The following is a 16,619-nucleotide window of genomic DNA, read 5'->3' on the forward strand; positions in this document are numbered from 1 at the left end:
CTCCAATGGCTGGCCTCCGTTTAGGAAGCCAGCCAATAGAGGAGAGAGGCTGGTTCAAGCCCCCATACTCCAAAACATTAAATCTCCTCCCGGAGACTGCGCAAGCGCAGCCTTCGGTCCTCGACCTAAAAAAGAACAGTGATCAAACAAATCCTTGCAAAAGGACTACGGGCCATATGTATCATAGTTCCGTTTTGCAAATTCTAAATAACGATTTTTAAGGAATCGCTATTTAGAATTCGCAAAACGGTATGTATGTAAAAAATCGCTTCTTTTTAGCGATTCCTTAACATTCCTAATTTGCGATTAGCAAATTGCTAATCGCAAATTACCCATTCATTTCTATGGGTCAGGAGGCCCATAGGAATGAAGGGGAAATTTGCGATTAGCAATTTGCTATTCGCAAATTAGGAATATTTTCAAGGGTGCAGGGGTGTCTCAAGAACACCCTGCTGCACCCCTGAAAATGACATGTGGGGGCATATGGCGCACATACATGCCCTAAGGGCATGTATGAGCGTCATATGGCACCTTTGGGATTTTTGAAAATATCTTTTTGAAAAGAATTCGCAACTTACCACCAACTAGAAGTTGGTGGTAATTTGCGAATCCTTATGGGCATTTTTGAAGTATTTTTTCTTTGATACATTGCATTTAAAGAATCGCAAAATTTGCGATTCCTTAAGTGCAATCGCAAAATAAGGAATAGCAAAGATTGCGATTCCTTATTTTGCAGCAAAAATGTTACATACATACCATTTAGCAAATTAGCATTCGCAAAGGCCGAAATTCTGCGATTTTCGGCCTTTGCGAATGCTAATTAGCTTGATACATATGGCCCTAAAAGTACTATTTGATTTTCTTCTCTCCAAGATGTTAGCTGGGCCAGTAGCGCAGACATGCGCCTGCACTTTTTTAGTCTCATTATCAGGTGGTGGTTGATAAAGACTATAAAAAGCAGAAATCCAACAAAATCTGGCCAAGGGCAGGGGAACCGCTGGGTGACCCTGCCTGTACAAGTGTTATACTATAAAATTGTTATTAAGTGTTTACATAGTGCATGTAGGGCCGAACTGGGACAGAATATAGGCCCAGGCACCAAAATGAAAGTGGCCCCCATTAGTGAATTAGATAGCTAAAAAGGTAGCTCATGTCTGCAAATTTGTGACTTCTTTAACTTGAAAAGATACTTCCGTGATACATGGGGAAACTGTCTATCTAAACTTAGAGAGAAAGTTTGAGCCATTGATCTCAAATACCATCTCATTCTTGTTTTTTGACATTCCTGAGGTTCCCATTCTGAAAGGTGATAAACCAGGGAACCGTGGAACCATAGGGTATATTTAGTATATCTGTATCCCGTCATTTGTCCAGTATATTTTTATGTAAGAACTCCATCCTTGGTCCGAGTCCATCAGGAGGTCGAGACTGCCCAGGTGGCAGTGTCCTACCAGGGTGTGGAGAGGTTGCCGATGGTGAAGCATGACACAAACTGGGTGCGAGGCTTCCTCTTCCATAAGAATGGTCTTCCCAAGTATCCTGACAGTATTCCTGTGAAGGCCTGAATTGGGCCTGGACTTCTATTCCCAATTAGGGAAACAGTCAGTCTACCGTTGTAGCTACCATACTCGTTTGTCAGAAGACAATTGACATTACATATAAAACACATAAATGATAATAGTCATAAATATTGAGTAACAAGATGTGAACAGGCTCAAGAAAGTAATACACGATAGTCAGGTTGAGAGGTAAGACTAAAGACAAGACACAGTGCAAAGTCTAAGACCACCATGGTTTTCTAAGTATCTTTTGGATTCAGGCAGGTTTGAAGATTTTGCAAGCCCTGGGGCAAAAACAACATGAAGGGCCCTTGACGCTTTTTTCCATTTTTGCCAGGTGCCATATCGGTATCCATCTGCACAGATGCACAGAGATGTAGAGGGGCCCTGGGTGAATCAGAAGGCTCACTTAGCTCATGAGCTGTGTCAAAACACACACAAAATAAGAAGGTATGCCTTCTTCTGATTCACAGCGATACAAACGGAGCGTTTGAGCAAATCAAACACTCACCCCAGTCAACTGATCTGGGTTTAATCCATCACCATTGTTTAGCCCACTCAGCCACCCCATTTCAGACATGGCTATATGCAAATCAGTATGACCCTGTGCCTCATGGGAACAGTCCAGCCCGAACTGCCAAGCCATGTCTGCCATGGACCGGAAACAAGCATCCTGGGACCGGTTTCGGATTCATAATCCTCATCAGCCAGGCTATCTTGAATCCAGTGGCCAAGTGAGCAAGGGACTCACGTCTGAGCATACCCTGCCACACTTAGGGCGAACAAAGCGATACAAAAGGGGATGATGGACGGAGCGTTTGAGCAAATCAAACACTCACCCCCAGTCAACTGAACTGGGTTTAATCCATCACCATTGTTTAGCCCACTCAGCCACCCCATTTCAGACATGGCTATATGCAAATCAGTCTGACCCTGTGCCTCATGGGAACAGTCCAGCCCGAACTGCCAAGCCATGTCTTCCATGGACCGGAAACAAGCATCCTGGGACCGGTTTCGGATTCATAATCCTCATCAGCCAGGCTATCTTGAATCCAGTGGCCAAGTGAGCAAGGGACTCACGTCTGAGCATACCCTGCCACACTTAGGGCGAATAAAGCGATACAAAAGGGGATGATGGACGGAGCGTTTGAGCAAATCAAACACTCACCCCCAGTCACGCCCGTAGGAAGGGGCGTAGGCTCAAGTGCTCCAAAATCCCTTGTGTTAATCTCCTTATATCGGTTGTTTAGGATACTGTAAACCCCCAAGTCAAAGATAGGTAGAGACTGGGGTATAGTCAGGGCCACTGGAATTGTGCGATTTTGCGACTGTGGTATTTTCCGCATAATTGTGGATTAGCCGCATAATCCATTATCTGCTGCATAATCGGCAGATTTTAACAAAACAATTGTCTCTAGTTCAACCTGATCTAAAATTACGAAATCTAGGCGACATGTATTGCAGCACAGTGGAAGACCCTTCACAAGAGTTGACTGGCCCCCTTTCTGTTGCTTATTGCTGTATTCGAGTGTTAAACTGCTCACAGTGAGGTGAAACCTTTACCTAGACAGTGTTAACTCGTAAAAGACAAAACAAGGAAGTAAAACTGTCAGCCCCATTAGCAGTGGCGTAACACTTCCTTTCACTGCCCCTCCTGCCTGTCTTTGTCACTGTTCTACCCCTGCCAGATACTGCCTTGACACTTCACTGAGTTTCTTTTCTTTTTGCAGTTTTAAATAGCTCGAACTCAACCCGAAGGTATTGGTGCGCTTTACATAACCACCGGTAACATTACACAAGGGCACATTCTTTTTTACATTTTGTTTTGTGGGGGAACGGGAGATTCAGTGATTTGCCCAGAATCACAGGATGCTGAGCCGATACCAGATTCGAACCTGATTCCCCAGGTCCAAGGTCAGCAGCTCTGGCCGTTAGGCAAAATGCTCCTGTCACGTCCAGCCCGGACCCTCTGACTGTCCGTGACTCTGTCTCTGACCCCGGTGACGCCCAACATTGTCCCTCTGGCCGGGAGAGACTCCGCCCACTCTGCCCGGGCTTGGGACCTTCCCCGTCTGGATTCAAGGTGGGAATTCTGGGGTGCCCCTTCACCCTCCATCCGCTCATAAGTACCCTGTCCCGACCTATGTCTCCCCGCCCTTTCTTCTGCCACACCTCCCTGCCCGGCCCCGCCTGGCTGCCTTACTCACTGGAGCGCAGAGAGTGCAGCCGGGATTCAATGCGAACGGCAACTTCAAAAGGAGGGAAGGAAACAGCTCCCAGAGCGCTGCAAACCCTGCGGGGGCTTCTAGGCGACAGGACCCTTGGCGTGACTTACACAGACCCTGGCAGCACAGACAGCCACAGATCAGATCCGAAGAAGTAAGGGGCGAAGCAAGGAGCCCCTGACAGATCCCACTGGAAGAAGAGGGGGCGGGGCTGATCTCTGTGGTGTGAGAGCAACAGATTACCACGGCGGAATAAGAGGGACAGACCCCAGCGAAATAAGATAAATAAATGTATATATATATCTCAGCGGAATAAGAGAAACAGTCAGACACCAGTGGAATAAGAGAAACGAAGGATCAGACACCAGCGGAATACGAGAGACTCCAGTGGCATAAGAGGAATAGATCCCAGCGCCAGCGGAATAAGAGAAACAGATCCCGGTGGAGCAAGAGGAATAGATCCCTCGGCGGAATAAAGTGAAAAGTGCCGCGCGCATAAAAGAAACAGACTCCAGCTGAGTAAGACGAGCAGACTCCAGCGAAATTATATATATTTATATATATATATATCCCAGGGGAATAAGAGAAACAGACACCAGTGGAATAAGATAAACAAAGGATCAGACACCAGCGGAATAAGAGAAACAGATCCCGGTGGAGCAAGAGGAATAGATCCCACGGCGGAATAAAGTGAAAAGCGCCGAGCACAATAAAAGAAACAGATCCCAGCGGAGTAAGAAGAACAGACTCCAGCGAAATAAGAGAAACAGAGCAAAAGACACCAGCGGAATAAGAGGAAAAAACCCCAACGGAGGAAGAGGAATAGATGTTCTAGGAATAAGAGAAATACATCTGAGCTTAACAAGGGTGGAGGAACAGATCCCAGCGGAGTAGGAGAATTGATCCAAATGAAAATGCAGACGGGAGCCGGATCTCAATAGGATAAAATCGAAAGGACAGCGGGAGCGACGGATCACGGCGTAGAAAGAAAGAAACAACTGGTCCCAGATCAAGTAGAGAGTAGAATCAGAAGACAGCGAGACCCAACCAGGATAAGATCCGAACAGACACCAGTGAGGTGTCCACGGAGCACGTGGGAAAGAGGCGTGGCCAGCAGATCCGCGAGGGCGAGCAAAGCCACACCCAACTTTACACGGAGGGGCGGACTGTACCACCGGATCCCAGAGGAGTGCACAGGACAGATCCACTGGTGAAGGGTGGACAGCGCGCGCCCCGCGATTCAGCAGTGGACAGAGCTCAGCAAGGTGGAGGTGTGGACAGAGCTGACCTCGGAGGCGGCGTGTGGACAGAGCTGACCTCGGAGGAGTGCGGACAGAGCAGATGTCAGAGGAGTGTGGACAGAGCTGGACAAGGTGCCGGAGAGTGGACAGAGCTGGTCTCAGAGGAGGACAGAATTGATCCCAGATGAGGAATGTGGACAGAGTGGCGATGGAGAGAGGACACAGCAGGTTCCATTTTCAGGACAGTGTACAGAGCTGACTCCCGGAAAAAAAGTGCGGACAAAGTTGACCCCGATTTAAGGACTGTGTGCGACCTTGACCTTCTATAAGAAAAGTGGACAGAGTGCTCCAACAGTAAGGGCTGCGGACAGAGTGGACCCAGTGTCACGAGGCTCTGTTTCCAAGAAGGTGGACAGAGTCGATTCCTGTGGAGGCACGTGGGCCGAGATGGTGCAACTTTAACGACAGGGTAGAGAGTGTCCCATTTCAAGGATTGTCGGCGGGGACTGTCCCATTTTAAGGAGTATCGGCGGAGACTGTCCAATTTCAAGGTCTGTGGACAGAGCCTGTCCCATTTTAAGACTGTGGGCACAATTGGCCAGGCATTGAAGTGTGTGCACTTCAGAGCTGGTCCGAGTGGGCGAGTTGGACAGGTTGGCACCGGCTGGTGACCCCCGTGGGGGCGCTGCAGGCCCTGCTCCTGCTGCTGGGCACCCCCGGGTGTCAGGGCTCTGCTGGCACCTGAGGTGCAGAGGAGGTTGGCACAGCAGCACAAGAGGGGGCAGTGTCCCCCTCAGGGGGGAGCATGCGGCCCCAGCTCCCGGGGACCTGTCCTCGGCCCTCATGGGAGGAGCCCCCCAGCTGGGGGTGCTGCTGAGGGCCCCTCCGCGGGGGCCCCTCCTGCTCAGCATGATCATTCTCTGCAGCTACTTCTTCTATTGCCTGAGTGGCCCCTGCTGCGACCCCCGGGCCCCTGGAGCAGGGCCCCTCGGGGGAGGAGCGCCCGGGACGGAGGACGACGAGGAGGACTCCGAGGAAAGCGCCCCGCTGCCGGTGTTCAGCGGCCCCGGCACCAGGCGCTACCCCCAGGCCATCATCGTGGGGGTGAAGAAGGGGGGCACGCGCGCGCTGCTCGAGTTCCTGCGGATCCACCCGGAGGTGCGGGCGCTGGGGGCCGAACCCCACTTCTTCGACCGCGGCTACGAGAAGGGGTTGGACTGGTACAGGTAAGAGAGGCTTCTAGGCGCTGCGGATGGGGCGAGGGAGAGCATCTACCAGGGACTGCAGGTGGTGGGGTGGGTGAGCGTGGGAGGAACGGGACTGGTACGAGCAAGAGGAGCAAGAGGCGCTGGGGAAGGACTGTGGGCAAGTGGGACTGGACTGGGACAGGTAAGAGAAGCGAGGGGCTTCTAGGCGCTGCGGGTGGGTGGGGACGCGGGAGAGTGTCTTCCGGGGACTGCAGGTGGTGGGTGAGCGGGTAAGAGAAGCTCGAGGCGGTGGGGATGGATTGTGAGCAAGTGGGACTGGACTGGGACAGGTAAGAGAAGCGAGGGGCTTCTAGGCGCTGCGGGTGGGTGGGGACGCGGGAGAGTGTCTTCCGGGGACTGCAGGTGGTGGGTGAGCGGGTAAGAGAAGCTCGAGGCGTTGGGGATGGAGTGTGAGCAAGTAGGACTGGACTGGTACAGGTAAGCGAGAGGCTTCTAGGCGCTGCGGGTGGGGCGAGCATCTTCCAGGAACTGCCGGTGGTGGGGTGGGTGAGCGGGGGAGGAACGGGACTGGTGCAGGTAAAAGGAGCGCGAGGCGCCGGGGATGAACTGTGAGCAAGTGGGAGCGGACTGGTACAGGTACGCGAGAGGCTTCTGGGCGCTGCTGGCGCCTGTAGGAGTATCTTCCAGGCGCTGCAATTGTTGGTGAGCGGGTGGGACTGGACTGGTAGCAAGTTAGAGGAGCGGAGGCGTTGCGGGTGGAGGGTGATCAAGTGGGATTAAATGGTACTAGTAATCGAGAGGCTTCTGGGCGCTTCAGGAGCAAGAGTGAGCGGGTGCAGCTGGACTGGTATAGGTAGAAGAGGAGATTTAAACATGCTGGGGTTAGAAGGGTGAGCGCAGGGTTTTAGAGCGTTCCGGTGTGAGGTGAGGGGGTGGTCCGACTAGAACAGAGGTCGCGGGCTGGTCAGGATATTATAGTGACATGAAGGCACTATAAGGAAGTGAGGCGCGCGCTGCAGGTGTCTGCTAGCGCAGCTGGAAAAGTCTATGGGAGCAGACCTAAAGGGATGGACTTCGTGGCGCACGGAAGAGGCGTCTGTCAGTATAGGTAGCAATCTCTATAGGAGCATGGACCTTGCACAAGTGCCTCGAAGGGATTGACTTCGAGGTGAGGTTAGTGGGTGTCTACCAGTGAATGAATGAATGAAAGACATTTCGAAAGCACATGGCTACCCGGGGGCATCCCAGCGCTGATACAGGCCACTTAGGGTTCGAGAGAAGTTAAGGAAATAAAAAGGTCTTTAGAGAAGTTTACGAAAAGTCAGGTAGTTCGGTTCAAGGCGAAGCCAAAGGGGTAAACGGTTCCATAGTTATGTGGCGTTGTACGCGAAGCGGTGTCCACCACTTCCTGCTTTCCTTATTTTAGGGACTGCTGCCAACTGTTTATTGTCAGATCGTAACGACCTGGAAGGGCGATAAGGCTGAATGATAGATCTAATAATAGGTGTACCGTTACCTAATAAGGCCTTGTGCGTAATACACATGGCCTTAAATTGAATACAATGGCGATTTCTACCAGTCAAGATAACAGTGTTCTTGGAGCAGAGGTGCAGTATCTGTCCCTGAAAGCGACGTACTTCTAGGCGCACGGAGCAGGCGTTTGCAAGTGCAGCTAAGAGGGCCTATGGGAACAAGATGTACCGGTGTCTAGAAAGGATGGACTTCAAGGCGCAATGGAGCATATATTTGCAAGTGCAGCTAATAGGGCATATGGAACAGTGTACCGGTATCTAGAAAGGATGGACTTCTAGGCGCACAGAGCAGATGTCTGCGAGTGAAGCGAGTAGGGGCTATGGGAGCAGGGACGCAGTACTGGTACCGGGCATGGGTGGTCCTCTAGGCGCTCGGAGCAGATGTCTGTGGGGGGTCTCATTAGGGCCTATGGGAATAGAGCGGTTTCACTAGCTGCTAAGAATGGATGGTCTCCTAGGCAGGCGCAGGGAGCCATTGGCTGCTGACTGGGTGGATTTCTGAGCGCTCGGGAAGCAGGGCGGGCATCAATTTAAGCTCAAGAGAAAGGTCCTCGGAAAACACGGGGGTGGGGCTGGACTCCTAGAGCTGGGGCAGTCTAGACATTCTCTTTATCCCAGCTTGTTACTCATGGGGCACCGCTCATTGCATTTGTGCGATCGCGGCTCAACTGCCGCCGCCGCGGTGATCTTGGTCATCATGAAATGATGTTAAGGATTAAGCGGATTCCAGCTGATGCAAGCCGTAGCTGTAGACGAGGTGTTCCAAAAAGACATATCTCCATCTTTTGACTCCTTAACTTGGTTGCCTGTGGAGCAAAATGTTAACAAAGTAATTCTGAACCCCAAACCCTGCATAACCGAGGGGATATCCCCCTGTCCCCCTCCCAACAAAAAAGTCCATCATTGTTTTGCTCATCCATTCCAGGATTTGTTTGCATTCTGGAACTTGTAGTCCTGATTTTCAATCAGTTTTACGCAGGACTACAAATCCCAAAATGTAAAGGTTTAAACCCCTGGGCCGGATGTTACCCACGCGGCTGTACGTGGGCCTTGGGTCCCCAGACATCACTGCTGGCCCTGCGAGTGTGAGGGTGCGGGCCACCGTCTTTTTCACACTTGGCGACTGAACTCTGGAACATTCGCCCGAAGAATGTCAGGAACACAGGCGAGCAGCCCAAGCTTAAGAGAAGCTGAAAACCCGGCTGCAGGGCTTTAAATGGGATGAAAAAACTGGGGCTTCTCTCAAAGAGGCGTGGCCAGTATAAATAGGGGCGTGGCTCTAAAACACGCTAAAAATCTGTGTTTAGCATAGTGTCCCGCCCCACTTGCTGTTTCTGTCTTTGCATCCAGATTCCAGATGCATGATACAATAAGTAACACCGTACCTACAACAAGTCAGAACTATTGGCTTTGTCAATGGTTATTAGTTGCATAAGATAAATAAGCTGCAACTATGGCTTGTATATAATATTGAAAAAGCTTCCAATTAAAACCCTCCTGACCCTACCACAATGTTGCTGCTCTTGCGTTTTAGAAAGAGAAGGGAAATCAAGAAAGAAAATGACTCTCTAAGGGATTTGGCGCGAAAATCGTGGGTTGAAGGTCTTCACGTTTGGAAGACTTCTCGGTTGGAATGGAGACGACCCCTTGACTCTGAATTCTTCAAAGTGCGGTGCCTATCAGAGTGCCCCATGTTCCACTTCTTACGTGAATGACTGAGAATTGAACCGGTTTCAGATACTTTATTGATACTCAATTTCTTGAATTGTCACTCCACCAAGCATCGTCTTCTGTTCGGATCTTCTTTTGAATGCTGCATATTCACAGTATTTTAAATAGCCTAGCGGTTGACTTTCTTTTCAACGGGACTGTAGTCTATCTGAATATATTCTGCCCTGAGGAAGCCCTAATCGGGCGAAACGCGTTGGCTGTCTTCTATGCTGTTTCACTGATCACCTTACCTTCTGTCTTGTGCTGTTTTGCTGATCATCATGTTTTGATTTCTTGGCTGTTATCATCGTGTCAAGACTTGTTTGATTAAAATTTGGACATTTTTTGTATTTACGAAGGATATGTGTCTCAATTTATCAAAATGGATATTTCATATTTAATATTTGCTCTTGTTGCCTCTCCATTTGCTGGCTTTGTGCAATTTAAAGCCCTGCCCTGCTGTTTCCATAATCCCTTGCGGTATTCGCTTTCACTTCTTTAGCCCAAGAGTATTTCCTACCTGTGAATACGACCTTTACAGAGCTTTATAGCTTTGATTTTAGCGTTATGATGATTTTTATTTTTATTATTATCTTTCCTCTCTCACTGACCTGGCTCAATTCTGGAATTGCTCTAACAGTCAGTCTGCCCACAGACCTTTGTGTCTGCTCCTCGGCGGTCTACACATGTTGAAACCACCATGTACAAGTAGCCTTTCATCTCAGCCGACTACGGTTCTACACACTTTTGTAATTTTCCTTCTCTTATGTACCGCTGTGAAGACACCATTGACTTGGACAGGCGCTACACAAGCCCCAATAAAAAGAAAAGCATAGGATGCACAGAGTGGGGTGGCCAAAAGGGGGGAAACGGGAGGGATTCTGGGAGTGTGTCATGGATTTAGGGGGTCTCACCTGGTGTTCGTCGGCCCCAACATGTAAGAGATTAAACAAACTTTTCCGCGGCTGCTTCCTTATTTACAGCATAGATAGAGCAAGGGATGTAAGCCGGGCGATGGCTTTTATTGTAAACAGTGAGACCGAGGTCTATTATACACTACATAAATATTTTAAATGCAATTTTTAATACTTTGTGGGTTTTCCCAAACATGATATGCACTCATCCATACATCTGTGCTGATAATTTATGCGGGCTGATCACAAATGTATTCAGTTAACTTTATAAAATCCTAATTCGGATGCACAAAAGATGGGGGTTTTCAGTACTACAGGAGAAGAGGCTTCTAGGCGCAGGGGTAAATTTTGGGGGTTCAGGGCTAGTCTGGAAACTCAAAGTAGCCCTGACAAAAAAAAGTTACAACTCCCTTCCTTTTCCCCCCCTGTCTCTCGGTCTGTCCCTCTCTCTCCATCCATTCTCTGTTTCGCTTCATTTCACTTCTCTCTCTTCTCCATCGCTCTCTGATCTTTTTCTATCCACTGGCACTCTCTCTCGTTCCTACTGCACTCTTTCATTCACCTCTGCCTTTTTCCCTCCTCTTTTTTTCCTACATTTTCTGTCTCCAAGCTGGCCCCTCAGGGCTCTGGGCCCCTGTTGCACCAATGGTAGCTAGACCACTGGGGTGAAATCTGGAACCGCATTTGGCGTGAAGCTTCTAGGCGCAAGGATTGCATTCTAGGCGCACACTGGTACAGAGTAGGCGCTAGTTTGCTGCAGGCTGCCTCAGTGAAGGGGTGGGCGCTGCTGTGCAGTGTGCAGTGCTTTGGGGTTCCTCTCCGAGGCCGGTACCCCCTTCCATCCCTGCACCGATGCAGGAGGGGGACCATGAGCCCAGTACCAGGTTTGATTAAATTATGCGGTAAGAAAAGATACACTATTTGGTGTAATGTGGCATATGCTGTAGCACTTTTATTTTGCTATTTTATTACTTTAACATACATTAATTCTGTCTGACAAGAAGGTTTATCTCATTAGTAGCAATATAGTATCAAATTAACACCTAAACACAGCAATCAGAAGCTGGAAGGCGACCAATTTAACTTTATAAGTGTTTTGCCACTGCGACGTACAACAAGTGGCCTATTTCAGTAACTTTTGATCTGTTTAAATTAGAAACATTTTTTTGTTTAAAGTTTTAAATCATGCAGCAGCTGGGGTATATGTGGTGAGTGTGGTGAATACATAATTATGCAGTAAACATTGCAACATTGCACCCAAAGCAAAATGTAATTCCACTACGCATAGGCATATGAAATATGTGTTTTTGGCTGCTTTTTCTGTCAACTTCTGCACACAGTGTGATTAAAGGCCTAGTGCTTACAAACAACACTGTGCAACTTTGGACAGGTGTGTATAGTGAGCACAGCATGGCAAATTGGGCACAGTGTGTATAGTGAGCACAGCATGGCAAATTGGGCACAGTGTGTATAGTGAGCATAGCATGGCCAATTGGGCACAGTGTGTATAGGGAGTACAGCATGGGCAGTGGTCACAGCGTGTATAGTGAGCAGAGTATGGACACTGTTGTATATGATGGGCATAGTATGGGTAATGGGCACAGCTTGTATAGTGAGTACAGTATGGGGAATGGGCACAGCTTGTATAGTGAGTACAGCATGGGCAATGGGCACAGCTTGTATAGTGAGTACAGCATTGATAGTGGGCACAGTGGGCACAGCGTGTACAGAGAGCAGAGTATGGACTCTGGGCACTGGTGTATATGATGAGCATAGTATGGGCAATGGGCACAGCTTGTATAGTGAGTAGGCTTGGACGTGAATTTCCGCTCCGCCTACAGAGTTCTTCCATTCCGTGCTCCGCATAGCGTGCAGAGTTCCTGAAAAATTCCACTCCCCATGGTGGAGTGAAGTTATTACTATTTATTTTTTTAGAGTTTTATATAGCGCGACCTAGACCCGAAGATATCAGGTATCAGAGCACTTTACATGAGAACCAGTTGCGTTACAGACAGACACATTAATTTTTGTTGGGCATGGGGAGTTTAAGTGATTTGCCCAGAATCTCAGGATGTTGAGCGTCGCTGCCGAGACTCGAACCTGATTCCTCAGCTTCGAAGTCGACAGCTCTAGCCGTAAGGCTACATCCTTGCTCGCGCTCTACAACGTTCAGCTAGGAAGCGTGAGCGAGGAAAATCTTACTCCAGACCAACTCCCGGCGAGATTTCTCAACGCGGGTGGTCGCGGATGGCCGCGATCGCTCACATTGAGAAACTTTCCGTTCGCATTGAAGAATCTGCCGCCCAAGTAGAACATCTACTCGAGAAGCAGAAAGAAGCAGCACCCTCTTGCGCATGGTGCAGTTCGCGCTGATTTTCCACTGTGGGACAAACACCTGGTGCAAAAAAAATCAGTACGAACAGCAGGACCAAATGTACTCCCCCACTTGCAGAACTCCGTGTAGCGTGGCAGAGTTTTTTGGTCACCTCGTGGAGTTCCGCAAGCAGAACTCCCGCAAACTCCGCCCAGGCCTAAAAGTGAGCACAGTATGGGCAATGGCATCAGTGTATATAAAGTGCACAGTGTAGAAAAAGGGCCCCGTGTGTTAAAGGAGCACACAGCTGACACCTGGGAAAAGTGTGATTAATAAGCACAGTATTGATTGTGAGCTTGGTGCATGATGAGTACAGCATGGGCAATGGGCACAGTGTAGTATAACAAGGACCCCTTGGTTAGGATACAATTCCTGGGTCAGGGAAAGTAGTTCAATGCAAAGGTATAAGCCCAGGCAGAAATACAAAACAAGAACTGGCTATTCAAAAAACAAGATATACACAAACAGAAACACAATGAACTGTACTGATATATAAAAATTTATTTATATTGATAAAAAAAGATTAAACACATATAATCCCATATACATGATATGTTTGATACAATAAAATAATCTGATTATTATTTAAAAAAAGACATTTGTTCTGATAATGATACTAGAGGAACAATAAAGTCATCCCAGATTGTATGAGGGGGGCTGTTGTCTGTCCCCCTCATACAATCTGGGATGACTTTATTGTTCCTCTAGTAATAGAGCTGTAAGGTGTAATAATCAGATTATTTTATTGTATCAAACATATCATGTATATGGGATTATATGTGTTTAATCTTTTTTTATCAATATAATTAAATTTTTATATATCAGTACAGTTCATTGTGTTTCTGTTTGTGTATATCTTGTTTTTTGAATAGCCAGTTCTTGTTTTGTATTTCTGCCTGGGCTTATACCTTTGCATTCAATGGGCACAGTGTGCATAGTGAGAACAGCATGGGCAAATGGCACAGCGTGTATAGTGAGTAGAGTATGGACCAGGAGCACATCATGATCAGTTAGCGCTGTGTGGGCAGGGAAAAAGTGAATTTAATCAGCATAAAATGGACAAAGTGCACAGTGAGTTTAACACGTGCAGCGCGGTTGAAGGACACTGTGTGGCTTATTTACAAGCTCCTTGCGCCGCCGTTGCATCACTTTTAATATGGAAAAATGTGACGTACCGGGGGCGCAAGGGGCTTGGAAATAAGCCCGTGTATGGTTAATGAGCACATTATAGACAACGGGCACAATGCATAGTGAGGGCACTATAGGGAGTGGGTGTACTGCAAAAAGTGACCAGAAAAAAAAGAGAAGGAAGAATATATGAATGAATCTTAGCCACTGGGGATTTCTCTGAGTAGCATTATTTCCATCACTACATCATATAGTGTTGTCCTAAACATTGCTTCTCGTCTTCTATCTGATCTTTTCTTTTCCCTACCTCCCTTTATACTCTATGTAGTCTTTCTTTTTAATAGCAAACTAAAAGCTATATTATCAATAGACTCCTGTGTGTCCATCTCGTTGTGCAGGACTTATATGTATACGTTTGCCTTTAAATTTTAATAAAGAATTACAAAACAACAACAAAAAGATTGTTATGTGGGTCAGGAGGCGGACATTGACTGGAGGTGGGAATGGGTGTATGTAGGGATATTTATTGGGTGTACATAATAAACTCATGGTTGTGCACTTACACCGACCAAGAGGCCTCTGGGTAAATAAGTCATCATTTCCAAAAGTGTACATTTAAAACTTTAGGTCCACATTTCCAGACCCCCCTAAATAAAAAAGAAAAGGATAACTGTGCAGCTGGGCCCAGAAGATACATCTCCTCACAACAGCTGAGTGACATGACCGAGGCATCTGTGAGTATCGCATGTGTAGGGCTCGCGTTCAACAGCCAGGTGAGGGACAGAAGGCTTTGGGTCCTGAGTGGCTAGATGGGGTGCCTGCTGAGACTAGGAGGCCTGAGGATAGACCTGTGTCAGGCACATCCAGCAGTTTGCTCCCTCAGCAGCAAGAGCAGCGACTGAAGTCTCAAATCTCTCAGTACCATTCTTTGCTCTTAGCATGATTGCAGGTGTTTTTTTTATGGAAGAGTGTGATTTATGTGTTGTTGTGACTATCTGGATCTTTGGAGGATCAATGGTTGTGTAGAATGTGTATGTAGATATCTGTGTGTAGGTGGTGCATATATGTGGTGTAGATCTGGGCCTCCTTCTTTGTGTTTTGATCTCTGTGTGCCTCTGTGTTTTCTTTCTGTGTTTACAGACACTTAGGGGTCTATTAGGATGGCGGGTGGACTCCAGTCTGCCCAGCACAGTAGCAGTGCTGGGACGGCCGCCAGTGGTGCGGCGGTCCCGCACCTCTAATTAGGATGCCACCTCCACCATGGCGGTTGCATCTTGTATATTTAACATTGTGGCTGGCGGTGCTGTATTCAGCACCTGCCACAAATGTGCATGCAAATGTCGGGGGGTACCATGGGTACCCCCCAAGTGCAGCCATCCACCCCCCCAACACCCCGAGGGCCCGCAACGGGCCCCCAAAGACATTCTCCGCATGCTTTTTCATGGCGGAGTCTCCGCCATGGAAAAGCATGAGACTGCCATCATCATAATATGGATGGCGGTGCCTGGAAGGCACCGCCACCATATTGCAGGTCTTTTCCCCCCGGTAGGCAATAGGGTGGATTGCCTATCGGCAAACGGTCTTTTCGTCCGCCTGGGTCCCCACTTCCATTGTAATATGGCGGGGGGAAATGTTAGGCGGGCGGAGGGCAATGGCGGCCGGATCGCCACCGCCATTTGGGCGGTGGCGCTCCGCCCGCCATCCTAATAGACCCCTTGGTATGGGGAGTTGTACATTTATTTCCGGACAGCGCACATCTGTGCGCGCTCGCACATCTGGTGATAAGTGAAGTTTTATTTCTTGGTGATGTGTGGGGACTGCGTGTACACGCATCAAGCACTTCCCATTCGCACACCGCGTACACTGATCTGCACACGCTGTCATCACTCAGTGGCACAACATCAATGCAGTGGTTTTTTATTTAATTACAGGCTTAATTACGCAATTCCAATTACAGTGTAGAAGATAACGGGGTGTAACCGGGAATTCCCACCGAGGAGAAATCCGCACAGTGCCACTGATGTACACATGTGGTGCAAATGTCCACGAAATGCTAAGGGTATTGTGTTTCTGCAACGTTTTTAAACTTTCTGCCATTTTTCTGTGCGGAATCAAAAATTAACTGGATTCCCAATTCCTGCCACTTCTGTTCGCGGTTTCATTCCCTGCACATGCGCAGCAGTGACTGTCAAACTCAGTGAGTGGGTGTTGTTGTTAATAATCTGCGGCGCCTTTATTTCAGGTTGCAGTGCTTTTAACTTTCAATAGAGTGTGCGTTTGCTGTCTCTATCTGGTAAGAGTGTCGTAGGCATGGCTCGAGTCGGGGTACCACGCGGGTGGACAGCTTCCCCCCACTTATTTTACCGGGTGGATGCCGTCCCCCCCCCCGCCAAACAGCTGGACTTCACTCTTTGGCCTCTCTCGGAGCTCACAGCACGCTGCACACGCGCCGACTTCTCAGATGCAATCACATCTAAGGGGTGAGCGAGGGGAGGCAATGAGCCCGATGGTGCAAGCCACCTTTCGTGACGTCACTTCCTGCCGGGACATCACTTCCGGTGACAGCGTCCCCCCACTTATTTTTTTAGGACTTGTGCCCTGGTTGTAGGGGAACCCAAGAGGGTCACAAAGTGTCCCCAAGCTGCAGCGCACCCTGGAGGCTGAGCCCACGTCTACCCTCTGCCGCGCTTTGTTTATTTCTTTGTATTAAGGTGTTTTTGTCTCCGTG

At 48.6% G+C, this 16,619-nt stretch overlaps 1 protein-coding gene across 1 annotated transcript in view; it reads left to right on the forward strand.

The window, feature by feature from the left end:
* Positions 1 to 4,186: 4,186 nt before the first annotated feature.
* The window catches only part of HS3ST6 (heparan sulfate-glucosamine 3-sulfotransferase 6), a 154,175-nt gene continuing 141,742 nt past the window's right edge, over positions 4,187 to 16,619 (forward strand). Inside the window, exon 1 of the mRNA XM_078664183.1 lies at positions 4,187 to 6,251. Coding sequence (XP_078520309.1) covers positions 5,869 to 6,251 — 383 coding nt within the window. The 5' untranslated portion in view covers positions 4,187 to 5,868. The remainder of the gene's footprint in view (positions 6,252 to 16,619) is intronic.

This window comes from Lissotriton helveticus, chromosome 10 (genome assembly GCF_964261635.1).
Source record: "Lissotriton helveticus chromosome 10, aLisHel1.1, whole genome shotgun sequence".
Lineage (NCBI taxonomy): Eukaryota > Metazoa > Chordata > Amphibia > Caudata > Salamandridae > Lissotriton > Lissotriton helveticus.